This window comes from Arachis duranensis, chromosome 4 (assembly GCF_000817695.3).
Source record: "Arachis duranensis cultivar V14167 chromosome 4, aradu.V14167.gnm2.J7QH, whole genome shotgun sequence".
Taxonomy (NCBI): domain Eukaryota; kingdom Viridiplantae; phylum Streptophyta; class Magnoliopsida; order Fabales; family Fabaceae; genus Arachis; species Arachis duranensis.
Genome location: NC_029775.3, coordinates 35214489 through 35230956, shown reverse-complemented (window position 1 = coordinate 35230956; position 16468 = coordinate 35214489). Strand labels below are relative to the sequence as shown.

Sequence of the window (16468 nt, the reverse complement as noted above, 5' to 3'; positions counted from 1 at the left end):
GGAGTGCGCGCACGCGTGGCCCTGTTTTCATCCCAAAGTTGATTTTTGAGTTTTAAAAGCCAAATTTCCTACTTCTAAGCCTCCGATCTCAGCACTTATATCTTAAATCATTATGATATGTCTAGCTATGAGAAGAAAGGCTAGTGAATGTGGTAACTTGCGAGTGAAGCAAGGGAAAAATGAATAATCAATGAGGATCATTGATGATTATGTGAGATGTGGAGGATGGTGGTGGAAGTGCTTGTATGCCATTGGCCGAAGGGCCGTAATTGTTTATGAATATTGGCTGGTTCTGGATTGAACCGTGAGCCGGAAGAGCTGTGTATGCTATGAATATTGGCCGGTTCTGGATTGAACCGTGAGCCGGAATAGCTGTATGTGCTATGAATATTGGCTGGTTATGGATTTAACCGTGAGCCGGATGGCTGGTATGGATGTTGATCCATGGATGAGAATTCATGCATGTTTATGCTGAATTATTGATAATTGTGAATTGCACTTCCACTATCGGAGATACGAGTTTCCCTGGGTAGTAGTAGTGGCTAGCCACCACGTGCTCCAGGTTGAGACTCGAAGCTCTTTTGACCCTATGTCATAAGTGTGGCCGGGCACTGTGAAAGACCCGGATGAGCTCGCCCCCGTAAATATTCACCAGTGAGGGTGATGGATATAGATCATGATTATGATCAAGTTTATGACGAGTATAACTCGAGTTGGGGATGCATGACAGAGGGACAGTCCAATGGTTAGCTACCAGGACTTGTCGGGTTGGCTCTATAACCGATAGATGATATCATCAGCCATTAGGGATAGGCATTCATCATATGCATACTATATGAATTGTTTGAGATTGCCTATTTGACTGCATAATACTTGCTAATTGTCTAAATGCCTTAACTGTTCCTATTTGCATATTCTTCGTTTGATATAACTGTGTTTGCTACGTTATACTCCTGCTGGTGGTTGGGAGGTCTGAAGGAATTGGAAAGGGAAGTGTTAGTTAGACTGAAGAATCTTTAGTCAGATGCCCTTTATGGTTTAGCTTGTTTATAAGCTTTGATATTATTTAGAGGAAGTTCTAGGATTGCCTTCGGCTTTCCTCCATGCTGTTTTTGACACTCCTTTGTATATATATAATCACGCGTTGGTTATCCTTGTTAGTTACGTTATCGATCGGAGTGTTGCGCTTTCGAGTTGCGATTTTTGTTTACCCCTTTTTCTACAAAGGCTCCTAGTTATAATCAATTATTCATACTACTATACATACTAATTTTTATTTTAGAGGTCGTAATACCTTGCCATCTCTGAATTATGACTTAAGCATAAGACTCTGTATGGTAGGGTGTTACATTTTTCAATTTTTAAGTATGATGTTTTTGAATTTTTGTTGAAATAGTTATTGATTTCAGGGTTTAGAGTGATTATTTGTTGCTGGTATTTAACTTTGTTGCTGTTAAGTTCTGTTAAGTTGCTACATTCAAACTTGTGCATTGGACTATTCATCTTCACTTGCAATAACAAAAAGCTTCTCATTTGATTATCCATTAACTACCTCATTTTCTGGTACCATTCATTTTGTTATGGCTTTAGCTGAAGAAATTAGAGGGGCTAGATGAAGAGACATTGATGCCTCAGAAGTAGGGGTGGCAAACGTGCCTTAATCCGCCGGGCTGGCCCGCGTAACCCGCCAAAAAAGGCGGGCTGGGCTGGAAATTTGGGAAAGCCGAAAGACAAAAGCCCCCCTAACCCAAACCGTTTAAACCGTGGGCTTTGGCGGGGCGGGGCGGGCTTCCCCGACGGGCTGAAGTTTTTTTTTTGTCTGAACCCATTAGGCCATTAACCCATTACCCATGAACACAGACCTACCCGACTTGACCCAATCCCCATTCCCCACCCAGCGAAACGGCCGAAACCCTAAATTGAATTCCCAATCCCTAATCCCTAATTCCAGATTTGCAGCTGCCTCACTCTCACAGTCTCACTCCTCAGTTCCTCGTCAGTACTCAGTCGTCTCATCTCCAGTCTCCTCAACGGCTCTCAGCCTCTCACTCGGTTCCTCAGTTCCTCACCGTCACTCTCAGTCTCTCACTCGGTCATTCTCAGCTCCTCACCGTCACTCTCAGTTTCTCACTTCCATCGTCCATCGGCCTCAGCTCGAACTTCAGAGTTCCGTCCTCACCCGTGACGGTCGCTGAGTTGGAGTCAGTTCCTCACCGTCGATCTTCGATCGTCGTGGCCTATTGAGTTATAGCCACTGCTGCTGCTCCGTCTGGCCATCGTCGCTGCTGCCTGCTGGTCTCGATCCTGGGCTCCTGGGTCTTGTGACTTGTGCTCTGACTCTGCTGGTCTCGCTCTCAGTCACAGCTGCTCCAAGCTCTAGGTCTTGTGTTTTGTGCTGTTTGATATAGGTAAATTAGGGTTGATATTTGGTTGAGTTTTGATTATGGTTGATATTTGGTTAAATCTGATTATGGTTGAGTTTTGATGATGGTTGATAATGGTTGATATTTGCCTATTTGGTTAAATCTAAGATTCAGAAATTGTTTCTTATTTTTTGTGTTGTTTGATAATGGTTGAGTTTTGAATATGGTTGATAATGGTTGATTGTTGGTTAAATACTTGAATCTGATGCAGATTCAGAAATTGTTTCTTATTTTTTTGTGTTGTTTGATAATGGTTGAGTTTTGAATATACTTGATAATGGTTGATTGTTGGTTAAATACTTGAATCTGATGCAGATTTAGAAATTGTTTCTTATTTTTTGGGTTGTTTGATAATGGTTGAGTTTTGAATATGGTTGATAATGGTTGATTGTTGGTTAAATACTTGAATCTGATGCGGATTCAGAAATTGTTTCTTATTTTTTGTGTTGTTTGATAATGGTTGAGTTTTGAATATGGTTGATAATGGTTGATTGTTGGTTAAATACTTGAATCTGATGCGGATTCAGAAATTGTTTCTTGTTTTTTGTGTTGTTTCATAATGGTTGAGTTTTGATTATGGTTGATAATGGTTGATATTTGGCTGAATACTTGAATCTGATGCCGATTCAGAATTTGTTTCTTGTTTTTTGTGTTGTTTCATAATGGTTGAGTTTTGATTATGGTTGATAATGGTTGATATTTGGCTGAATACTTGAATCTGATGTGGATTCAGAAATTGTTTGCTGTTTTTTGTATGGTTTGCTAATGGTTGAAAAACCTAGTTCATATAAACAATTTACATTTACTTTTATTTCAGGAAATATGAATTCTAAAACTGTGAGTAACCTTGTTACTACTGGAGTTGGTTCTGAGGCTGCTCCGGTCGAGGTTGATGAACCTAGTTCGAAAAGGCTGAGACCAGCAACCTCCGATGTTTGGAATTTTTTCAAAAAGCTCGGTCCAGATAAGGATGGAGTAGAACGTGCTGAGTGTAAAGGATGCAAGAAAGTGTTTAAAGTTGGAGGTAAGCGATATGACACTTCTACTATAAAACGGCATCCTGATAGTTGTACTCAAATTAAGCATGAAGATATTGGTCAGACTATAGCAGAATTGCAACTTAAAATGGGTTCACTTAAGATTGATTCAGGAGTGGCTAGAGATATGTTTGCTGGGTATGTAGTTGCTGGGGATAAGCCTTTTAATATGGTTGATGATAGGAGATTTAGAAATTGGGTGAAATATATTAGTCCAACTTTGAAACTTCCTTCTAGGAATACGGTTAAGGCTGACATAGTGAAAGTTCATAAGAGAGAAGCTGTGAAACTTAAAAAAATTTTAGTTTCCATTCCAAATAGAATTTGCTTAACATCTTATCTTTGGACTTCCAGTACCAATAAGGGGTTTATATGTTTGACTGCACATTTTGTTGATGAGAACTAGAAATTACAGAGTAAAATTCTCAATTTTTGTCATATGCCTCCTCCTCACACAGGATTTGAGTTGTCTTCTAAAATCTTGACGCTTTTGACTGAGTGGAAAGTTGATAAAAAGATTTTTTTCATTACTTTGGATAATGCTTCTTCTAATAATATTGTGTTGAACACTTGAAAAGTACTTTGGATGTGCATGGTTCATTGTTGTGTGGTGGTGAATTCTTTCATGTTCGTTGCTCTGCTCATATTTTAAATCTTATTGTCCAAGATGGAATGAAAATATGTGGTGATGCAGTGTATAAGATTAGAGAGTCTATTAAGTTTCTGAGAAAATCTGAAAGACGAATGGTTAAGTTTAAAGAATGTTTTGAAGATATTGAGGGACTTGAGTATACGACTGCATTATGTTTAGATGTTCCTATTAGGTGAAATTCACTTTATGCAATGCTTGCAAGTGCTATTCCTTATAAAAAAGCTTTTGAAATGTATAAAGTAAAAGAAGCCGGGTTTAGGGAGTATTGTCCTTCATCAGATGAGTGGAGAAGAACTGAAAAGATATGTGATTTCTTGTTACCATTTTACGAAACTACCAAGTTGATGTCCGGAACTTCTTACCCAACATCCAACTTGTATTTTTTACAAGTTTGGCAAATCCAGCTTATTTTAATGAATAGTTTGAAGAATGATGAAGTGATTATAAGGAACATGGGAGAAAAAATGATGATTAAGTTCAAGAAATATTGGGAAGAATACAGTGTTGTTCTTGCATTTGGGGCAGTTCTTGATCCTAGATTTAAACTCAACACTTTGGTCCATTGCTATAATGAGATTGATCCTATTAGTGCTAAAGACAAAGTGGAGCTTGTGAAGAGTAAGTTATACAAGCTTTTTGAGGTTTATGACCAAAATTCCTCTACAACTGTAGAGAGTTCTTCCCAACTTTCAAGTAGTTTTTCTCAAGCAACATCTTCTACAATTGGAACTCAGCTTATTAAAATTGTTGGTGTAAGTATTTTTATCTACTTGATTATATGTGTTTTTTATTTTTCATGCTTTTTGATTCATATATTTTTTGTAATGCAAAGGATTTGATGTCCCGTAATCAAGAAGCTGAAGTGAAAAGTGGAAAGAACCAACTGGATATTATTTAAGTGAGGCAACATTATTCTGCAATGATGCAATCATTGATGTTTTGCAATGGTGGAAAGACAACCATCATCGTTTTCCAACATTATCACTAATGGCACGAGATTTGTTGAGCATTCCTATTACTACCATGGCTTCAGAATCTGCATTTATCATGGGTTCTCATATTTTGAATAAGTATAGAAGTCGTTTGTTGTCAGATAATATTGAAGCGGTGATTTGCACCAGAAATTGGATACGTGGATATGATGATTTTGGTATATTATATTTATGACATACATACTTGAGTGATTTTGAACATTATTATGTACTATTTTGCTAATATATTTAATTACTTTTTTCTAGAGGAAGATAAATATCAGGAAGATATTGCAAAAGGAGAAGGCTATTCTTCAGGGGTTGGTTCCAATGATGTTATTGACTTATATGAAGATGAAGATGAAAATTAAGTGTATTAAATTAAGTTTAATTTGCTTTGAAGACTATTTATAATTATGTTTTTGGACTTTGGATTATATATTTATGTTGTCTATGGGACTATTTATAAGTTATAACTATGTTTTTGTATTTTGGATAATTGGATTATGTTTATTTACTTTGAAGACTATTTATATCCTTTGAAGACTATTTATATTTAATATTTGTATTTATATTGATTTAAAGACACCACCACCATCAACATATCATTGTTACTTGAAGGTTTCTTTAGCACAATAGTTGAAATCACAATCATAATTATATAATATATTTAAATAATTATCCCAAAAAAATAGAAACTCACAAGAACATCTTGAGGTTTTGATGATTGATAAATCTTTATGTTGATATTTAATATTTGAAATTTCTTTATACTATTTAACTTGAGTTTGTATATTGATAAGATTATATGAATTTGATTGATGACATTTAATATAGTTTTTTAAATATAAAAACTATTTTAATATTTATATTATACTATAATTATATTTTAGGATATTTATTTATAGTTTATTTATTATTTTATTTTAAAACGGTTTTTTCGGTTGAACCACTAGTTAGACCGATTGGACCAGTAAACCAGTGAACCAGTTGCTAGAACGGTTTGATGACCGGTCTGATTTTTCAAACCTTGGACACTCTCCCAACTGTTAAATAGTGCAAACATCATTATGAAAAATGGTTTTTCTCCCTTGATCAAAACCGCAACTCTCAAAATTCAAACCAGGCTCAAAATCTTTCAAAAATCTCTCAATCGTAGCGAAAAGTCAAGAAAATGTCAAACCTAAATTCGAAATCTTCATCTAGAAACACAGAAAGAGAACACGAAAGATTATTGAAGGTACTATTCACTAATCATCCAGTTTTTTTACTTTTCTCTTTCTCATTTCGATTGCAAAACACTACATAATGATATTTCTGTTTATTTAGTAGATTTATTTTGTGTTCTTGCGTTGAATTACGTATTACTATTCTCATTATATGCTTCATTTGGTAATAACTGTGTTAGGTTGGTGTAAAAATGTTACGTATAGGTTAAGCTATATTTGAATGTATTTGAGGGATTTGCATATATTTTTGTCTATTTTTCAGGAATTTTCTTCATTGATTTGTTGTAACCATCCATAGAATTTTGTTGTAGTGCTTGTGATATCATTTTATGCACGTTTGATTGAGTTGCATGTCTTTTTGATCTCACATTGTATGATGTAATAAAAAAATAATAGTAGTGTATTTGGTTCATCTTTATGCTGTAACTAGACAATAAAATATTATTTTTGTGCTTTTGATATTATTTTGTACATATTTGAGTGATTTGCATATGTTTATGTCTATTTTTCAAGAACTTTGTTCATGAATTTGTTGTAACTACCCATAAAATTTTGTTGTAGTGCTTTTGGTATTATTTTATGCATGTTTTATTGAGTTGTATGTCTTTTTTATCTCACATTGTATGATGTAATAAAATAATAATAATAGTGTATTTGGTTTGTGTTTCGGTATATTTTATGTGAATTGAGTTGCACTTGATTTTTTTGTCCTTTTTTCTTATAACTATCCCATAAAATTTTGTTGTAGTGTTTCTGGTGTCATTATATGCATGTTTGATTGAGTTGCATGTCTTTTTGAACTCATCGTGTGATATAATCAAGAAATAATAGCGGTGTATTTAGTTTGTCTTTCGGTGTATTTCATGTGAATTGAGGTGCATCCGGTGCTCTTGTTACCTATTAACCTTTTTTTTAATTCCTTACAGAAAAATGACAAAATAACAAGCGTCACAATATAATGAAGCGTATATGTGTTTGAACAATTCAATTGTTTTTGTATAAATATAGTTTATTTATAGAAAAATCATGATTTGAGATGCTCCACAAGATCCATTCACGATAAATTTCACAACATGAGCGATAAATTCCATTGTTCAAGAACTGAGTTTCGCTGGTATGATGCATATCCCTCCCAAAAATGTGCCACATAAGCTCTTGAAAGAATTGGCATATTCATTCGATCTGTATAATAACACACTGGACACACGACATGGTATAATCAAGATCACCCAAGAAAATATAGCAGCTGCCTTTGGCTTGACTATATCTGGTAGAAATCTATTTTGTAATATATTTTGTAAATAAAATTTCGGTGTATTATCAAATTATTTCTGTGTTATTGAAATATTTTTGCTGCTTTTGCAAGGCCATACTATCAGCCAAAATTAATTTTCAAGAATTTAGTGAGGAGAATAAGAAAGTTGTTAGAAACTTCTAAGACAAAACTTTTTTGGAATTGACAAGCTCTATGATGGAGATGAATGTCGATGAGGAAGAAAATCGGCTGAAATTCAAGAGGACATTCATGCTTTATATTCAAATGTGCTTCTTGTTGCCGACAATGATAAACAAAATTTCTTCGGTTCACATGCCGCCCATTCTTCACGTGGACACAATACGTGAACAGAATTGGAGTGGTCATGTGCTCAACTTTCTCATCAAACACATTAGAGAGCACACATTGGAAAAGAAATATGCTGTTAATGGCAACCTCTTTGCTTTGATGATTGTATATTTTCATGAATTCACACACAAAAATAAGTCAGTACATGCAATTTCTGGACCACCATGGGTGCAACGTTGGACCGAAAAATTACTGGTTGAAAGAATACAAGTTGAGATTAAGAATGATATGGTAACTCAACAGAATTTTTTCTTTAATTTCGGGGTGTATTTGTTTAAAATATATTGTATAAACAAATATTTTTTCTATTTTAGGGCAACGTGAAAAGAACATAACTGAGAAAACAACCAAAAGACAAAAAGAAGGGAGAAAGGAATGAAGAAAAGAAGGAACAAAAGAAGCCATAAAAGAAAAAGACTATTTGTTCGAAAAGTGAAAGTGTTGCTGAGTCTGAGTCTGATTCTGAACATGACTCAGATGAGACACCAAAAAGAAGAAAACTACCAAAAAGGATGGTAAAGAAGTACGTATTATTTTTCGATATATTTTGTCAATTTTATTGTGTTTATTTGCTTGATAATTATTTGTTTTTCCAAGATGAAATCCAAAAAAAAAAGAAGCACATAATTAAGGATTCATCTTCCGAGAAAGAAATTAAATCTGATGATAAGTAAGATTCAAAATCTATCATTGTAATGCTATGTGTTGCTTTTTGGTCAAAATTTTATTTAATAACAGAATTTTTTGCATGTATTATCAGAAGTGAAGAAAGTAAGGAAATAAGAAAAAAAGATTGACCAAAAAAATTCACAAACCTGCAAAAAAGTAAGTAGTATTTTTTGGTGTATTTTATCAATTTTATTATGTTTATTTGTCTGATGATTGTTTGTTTTTTCAGTATGCAATCCAAAAAAAAGCACATTATTGAGAATTCATCTTCCGAAAAAGAAACTGAATCTGAGGATGAGTAAAATTCAAAAAACTATCATTGTAATACTATGTTTTTCATTTTTGTTAAAATTTTATTTATTAACAGAATTTTATGTATGTATTATCAGAAGTGAAGAAAGCAAGGAAATAAGAAAAAGAAGATTGAAGAAAAAAATTAAAAGGCCTGCAAAAAGTAAGAGTTTCTTTTTGGTGTATTTTGTCAATTATATTGTGTTCATTTGTCTGAGGATTGTTTGCTTTTTCAGAATTGAATCCAAAAAAAGAAAACATGTGGTATTTTTGGGTGTATTTTTTTAATTTTATTGTGTTTTTTTTTCTCATGATTGTTTGCTTTTTTAGGATGTAGACAAAAATTACTAATATTCTAGAAATTGGGCTCCACTCCACCCAAACTCACTATGATTCTTTACAAATGTAAGATTCAATATCTGAAATTCTTTCTTTGCTAAAATTTTCTAAAACCTTATGTAATTACTCTAGTTTTACTGAATAATGTTTATTTTATCCTCAGAATGCCACATGTAAATTTGGCAAGTGAAAATAATCTTGTGTTTTTAACACAGACAAACTATCATAGCAGTGTAAATCAATCAAGTGATAACATGTAATTTTTATTTCTCTTATCATTTTTTAATTTTTGTGCTATCATATTCTACTTTTGATTTTGTAACACTCTATCACACTTAATCTTATACTTAAGTCATAAGACTGAGATAGTAAGGGATTACGACCTCTAAAAGTAAATATATAATAATAATAATAATAATAATAATAATAATAATAATAATAGTGAAAGAGATATTTAGCTAGGAGCCTTGAAAAGCAGGTAAAACAAAGTTCACAAAATAAAAAGCGCAACGCTCAGGGAACGAGATTACTTGCGTGCGAAGAAACCGAAAGTCAACGAACATAATATAACAGAAACTACGAGTAGAGAGCCAAAAAGATACATAATAACAAGCTCTTAACTCAGCCTGCGTAGCTAAGGCTAGTCGGAGAATATTTACATACATATATACATATCCCAAAGCCCAAAATACATAAATAAAACCCTAGCTCTTAACGTCTAAGAGGAACAAAATAACAAGTCAATCAGAGAGAGTCAAGTATATGTATATACATAAGCTATATATCAAAATAAATCCAAGAACTACTTCGCTGCGGAAGTCTAGATGCCTAGCGAGGAGCCTTTCGACCTGTATCTGAAAAACACAACACAGTATGGGGTGAGAATCGGAGGTTCTCAGCATGGTAAAGGCGTTACGCACATAATATATAAGGTCCTGGGAATGCCAGAGGCAATCCTAGAACTCCGATACTTAGATTATAAAACTTAAAGAACTAAACAGAAACCATAAATCAGGGTGGTTCTCTAAGGCTTTCTCAACTAAATCAACTCCTTAAATCTAGTTGGAACTTAAATAGAATCCTCAATCTCTCCACCTTTCCTCCATTTCTCCATCTCCGGTAATTACAAAGACAAACAAACAGACAAAGCAAGCACAGGTAGAATATAGATAATACAGATATCAATTATGACAATTAGCATATTATAATCAATTAGGCAATTCCAATTAATGCACAAACAAGCAATACATACAAATGCATATGATGCATGCCTGTCCTATGGCTGTTGATATTAACTGTTGGTTACGTAGCCATCCCGACATGTTCTGAAGCTCAAAAATACACCATGGGGAGAATTCCTAAGCTGACATGGGGAAGAGAATGCCCTCAAGCTCAATAATATCCATGTGACGAATCCCAAACTGACATGGGGAGAAGAGACAACACCCCAAGCTGACATGGGAAAAACAATACCCCAAGCTCAATGTTATCTATAGGACTAATCCCTGGCTGACATGGGGGAGACAACACCCCAAGCTCAATAACGTTCAATCTTTAGCTTACATATGCATCTCCTACATACTCGCGACACTACTGCACTTTCTCAATAAATCACAAGCATTTACTCATTCCTCTTATATTTTATGAAACTCAATTATAAATTCATAACTCGTCTCATCGTCCTCATTTCGTTAATGTCCATGATTATCTCATTCATTAATCTCAATATTACATTATTCTTTTAACTGCCTCATATATCTCTCTTCCATCATCTTATCAAAACAAAAGCCATCTTTTCCAATCTTTAGTTTAGTTAACTTCCTTCATCTCTAACTTACCTCCTTTTTCCTAGCTTCATCCTATTGTTAAGCTTACTAACAATATTTAGACTAAAGAAATGAAAGTAGAAATCTAGAGGTTCGATTTTGAGCTTTAAAACATAGAATCTGTTTTTGCTGAAAATAGGGCCACGCGTACGCATCGGTATGCGTTTAGGCCAAGACGCGTACGCATCCCCTGATTACGCGTACGCATGCAAACCAGGCAGTAGCATTGTCTGCAAAAGGGGGTATATGCGTACGCAAAAATTCCATGTCACGCGTACGCATGGAAATGCGTTTTTCCAAAAATTTAACTAAGCCTGAAAAGCTGCATAATTGCTATTTTAAATCCCAAACTTTCAGCGCACATAACTTTTTCATCTTAAATCATTTTCCTTTCATTCTTCGAAATGTCATAAACTTCATGGACCCAATTTTCACATAAAACAAGTTTGAAACCATTCAAGGGTCTGGAAGCCAAGTTATGGCTCGCTGTAGTTTGGCCAAAAACCAATTTTTACCCAAAACCTCAAAACTCAATTTTTTTTCAAGTTCCTTTCAAAAACCAACCTACAACATTCAAATTCAGCACCAACTCATACAATATCATAGCAATATCACTCCACATCCAACAATCACCCATTAAACGTTAATTTTCAACAATATTAATGCTTTAACTTCACTTATATCAACATGATCATCTATACTCCATTTCCTATACAATTTCATTACTATCAACTTGCCAACTATCATCAACACATCATTCAACAAGCTATTTCGATATCCAAAACAAACAACAATCTCCTCATCCTACCATTTCTCAATTCAACCATATCATGCATCAATATCTCAAATGATCAACAAGATGAGCATATCCCTATTCATCACTAAACACTAATCCAACCAACATTAAACTCACAATATATCACTTAACACTTATTCAACAAACACCAAATCCATATCACAATTCTTATCAAGGTTACTAAACATTAAATATACTCATACGTTTCAACTTATTCTTTGGTCACCTAGCTTAAGTTTTTACAGAATATTATATATTAAATATGCAAAATCTAAACCATACATTAGCCGATTTCTACGTATTTCCCGATATCTTCCATTAATGCATCGAGCACAGCCCCAAGAGATCCGAAATCACCAAGGCAACATCACCAAATCTTCCACCAAGACTCAAGTGTCCACAAATCAAGCTCCAATTAATATATATACATATACACATAATGTTGTATTACCACACATGTACATATCCAAATTTAATACCCAATACACAAAATTAGAGAATTAACTAGAGTTCTAAGATTTTCACCTTACCAATGTGAAATTGGGACAAGACTCGACTAGTCCACCAAGTTAACTCGATCCTAAACACCGAAATTACACAAAATCTCAACACCATAACCCAAGGAATTTGAAACTGGAAATGAGAAACTTGATCAAGAAAATGTGACTTCCTTACCTTACAATGTTATGGGCTTTGTAGAGCTAAACGCCGTGGACGCATGACCGTAAATGGTGTGGTGATCGAAACTCGGAGTGAGAAGTTGTGTGGATTTGAAGTGGAACCAAGGGTTTGGAACCTTGGAATCATAGTTATCAAACTCGAACCTGACCGGCCGGTTTGACCAGAAAATTAATGAACCGGACCCTAAACTGGTCCGGATTAATGGTGCACGAAATTGTGATCTCAATGGCACCAACAACTTGGTATGGACAATTGTAATCTCAACTCTTTTTCACAACTTCACACAACTAACCAGCAAGTGCACTGGGTCGTCCAAATAATAAACCTTATGTGAGTAAGGGTCGATCCCACGGAGATTGTCGGCTTGAAGCAAGCTATGGTCATCTTGTAAATCTCAGTCATGCGGATTCAAATGGTTATGGAGTTTTAATAATTTAAAAGATAAATAGCATAAAATAAAGATAGAGATATTTATGTAATTGATTGGTGGAAATTTCAAAAAAGCGTTTGGAGATGCGTTGTTCCTTCTGAATCTCTGCTTTCCTATTGCCTTCATCCAATCCTTCATATTCCTTTCTATGGCAAGCTGTATGTTGGGTGTCACCGTTGTCAATGGCTACTTCCCGTCCTCTCAGTGAAAATGGTCCTCTACGGTTTTTGTACGGCTAATCAACTGTCCGATTTCTCGTCTCGGATGAAAAATACCATGCGCAGATATCGTATGGCTAATCAGCTGTTGGTTCTTGATCGTGTAGGAATAGGATTTACTATCCTTTTGCGTCTGTCACTACGCCCTACAGTCGCGAGTTTGAAGCTCGTCACAGTCATCCCATCCTAGATCCTACTCGGAATATCACAGACAAGATTTAGACTTTCCGGATCTCAAGAATGCTGCCAATTGATTCTAGCTTATACCATGAAGACTCTGATCGTAAACCAGAAGGCTAAGAGATATGCATTCAAGCTCGTTTGCATGTAGAATGGGAGTGTCTGTCAGGCACGCGTTCATAGGTTGAGAATGATTATGAGTGTCACATAATCATCACATTCATCATGTTCTTGTGTGCGAATGGATATATTAGAACAAGAATAAGTATGAATTGAATAGAAAACAGTAGTAATTGCATTAATACTCAAGGAACAGCAGAGCTCCACACCTTAATCTATGGTGTGTAGAAACTCCACCGTTGAAAATACATAAGTGATGATGGTCCAGGAATGGCCGTGAGGCCAGCCCCCAATGTTTAAGGACTAAAAATGATTCAAAGATATTCCAAAAGGTCATCCCAAGATGTCTAATACAATGGTAAAAAGTTCTATTTATACTAAACTAGTTACTAGGGTTACAGAAACAAGTAAATGATGCAGAAATCTACTTCCGGGCCCACTTAGTGTGTGCTTGGGCTGAGCATTGAAGCTTTCACATGTAGATGCCTTCTTTGGAGTTTAACTCCAGTTTGTAACTTGTTTCTGGAGTTTGACTCTAGCTTGCAACTTGTTTCTGGCGTTAATAGGACAGAAAGCTGGCGTTGAACGCCAGTTTGCATCATCTAAACTCGGGAAAAGTATGGACTATTATATATTGCGGGAAAGCCCTGGATTTCTACTTTCCAACGCAATTGAGAGAGCGCCATTGGGATTTCTGTAGCTCCAAAAAATCCATTTTGAGTGCAAGGAGGTCAGAATCCAACAACATCTGCAGTCCTTCTTCATCCTCTGAATCTGATTTTTACTCAGGTCCCTCAATTTCAGCCAGAAAATACCTGAAATCACAGAAAAATACACAAACTCATAGTAAAATTCAAAAATGTGAATTTTGCTTAAAACTAATAAAAATATACTAAAGTATTTCCTCAAGAATTCTCTTTTGATGAGGCTATCATTTTTGCATATTCTTCAACCACTCTTGCCTTGTTCACCAAATCAGAGAAAATACGAATCTCCATGGAGCCACAGCAGTCATAATGTCGTCCTTCAAACCCCTTTGATACGTGATACACTTCCAGCTCTCATAGGTTTCTGGGGCACCCTGACATGCGCTAGAGAACCTACAAAGTTCCTCAAACTTGCTCGTATAATCTGCCACAGACAAGGAACCTTGCTTCAGCTGCATAAGTTCCATCTCCTTTGCTTCCCTTGCAGACTCAGGAAAATACTTCTTGTAGAAGGCCGTTTGGAACACATCCCAAGGAACATCTGCATTCTGGAGCTGTATCAAGTGGCATTCTGCCTGCCACCAATGCTGGACCTCTTCCCAAAGTTGGTAGGTAGCAAACTCTATATATTGGTTATGCGAGACATGCTGCGCTTGTAGTGCGCGTTCCATAGCTTGGAAACAGTTATCCGCTTCCATGGGATTAGTTGAACCTCAAAAACTTGGAGGATGAACCTTGAGAAAGGTCACCAAGGTCATCGGAGCACCTCCCGTGTTATCTCTGTTTCCTCCCGCATTCTCATTTGCATTTCCTTCACCATTTTTGTTTCCGTTTCCGTTTCTGGCCGGTTGGCCTAACCTCTACACAGCTTGCAGAGTCGCAGTAGCGGTAGCCCTCATGATGTTTGCAAGATTCGCCATTGCTGCCATCAGGGACGGATCCAGAAATAATATTATGGGGGGCCAATAACGCATATAATATTAAAAATTATGTAAAAAATTATATAATATAAGATGTATTACAAAAATATATCGGCAGAGAATATATTTTAAAGTAAAAAAATATGTGTATACTTTTTACTAACGAAGTGGTCGATTTTTCGTATTATAAAATTCACCGATAATGGAATTTGTGTCAAATTTTTCAGTAATTTTCTTTTCAATATAATTAAAAGACAATTAACAAGAAATTCATCTTTTATTTTGTTTCTAAGTTATTTTTTACAATATTCATAGTTGAAAAAGATTTCTTAATTGTAGCAGTTGAAACAGAGAGAGTTAATATCAAATGAATAAAAAAAGACGGCCACAAGAAGAAAAAGAATTCACTTTATGAGATTTGAAAATTTTTATTTAATTAAAAAATATTAGTAATAATATCTTTTTCAGATTTCTTTAATATTGTTACTTACTTTTTAGATATTAAAAATTAGTAATTTTTAAATTAGATTGGACTTTTATTTATACTAGACTAAATATTAAATAATTTTTTTAAAAAAATTAAATTATACATAATAACTTATTACAATTAAAAAAAGTTGGAGGTGGGGGCGAGGCCTCTACTCGCCCCCCTTATGTCCGTCCCTACTGCCATGAACTCGGCATGGTTATCAACCAGTTGCTCATTCTTACTCTCTCCTCGTGAACGCGTACGACATTGTCCACGAGTGGCCATTAGGGTTCCTGTCTACACTAAACAATCGATATCAAGGTGATTAATCTCAATATCAAAAGCCTAGTGCTTCATTTACCCCAAACAGGCACTAACCGCTCTGATACCACTAAATGTAACACCCCAATTACCCTAAGCTTTACCTCTAGCCGTAAAGCAAAGGTTAATCAGAAGTTACGATAGTTCTAAGGCTTATATATATATATATAGAAAGAATAGTATAATCTAGAAGCCTGATGAAGGATTAAGCTCAAATTACAGAATTACAAAAGCGCGAAACATTCACACGAAGCTAAAGCACAAGACACAAGATATAGGTGCAAGAGAGTAAACATATATAAATATAATATTATAATAGATCATCGGGAACTAGCCACAGCTTGCGAAGTTTAAGCCGACTAGTTACAAATAGATAAATACGGAGTTTTGGAATTAAAACAACTTATACAACCTATCTCTCAAGTAAGCCTCTAAGGCCATAAAATAAAATACAAAGAGATGTGAGAGTAACTATAATAAGGTAAATAAGAAATAAACCAAGGAGGAACCATATTCTGCTCTGTCACCATATCCGCAATCTCACCGAAGTAGATTACGACCTGCA

The 16468-nt window shown here is 35.1% G+C and overlaps 1 protein-coding gene across 1 annotated transcript; it reads right to left on the bottom strand.

The window, feature by feature from the left end:
• Positions 1–14453: 14453 nt before the first annotated feature.
• On the bottom strand, positions 14454–14891 carry LOC107484109 (uncharacterized). Its single transcript, XM_016104728.1, has one exon. The coding sequence runs from the start codon at positions 14889–14891 to the stop codon at positions 14454–14456; it is 438 nt and encodes a 145-aa protein (XP_015960214.1).
• Between the last annotated feature and the right edge of the window lie 1577 nt (positions 14892–16468).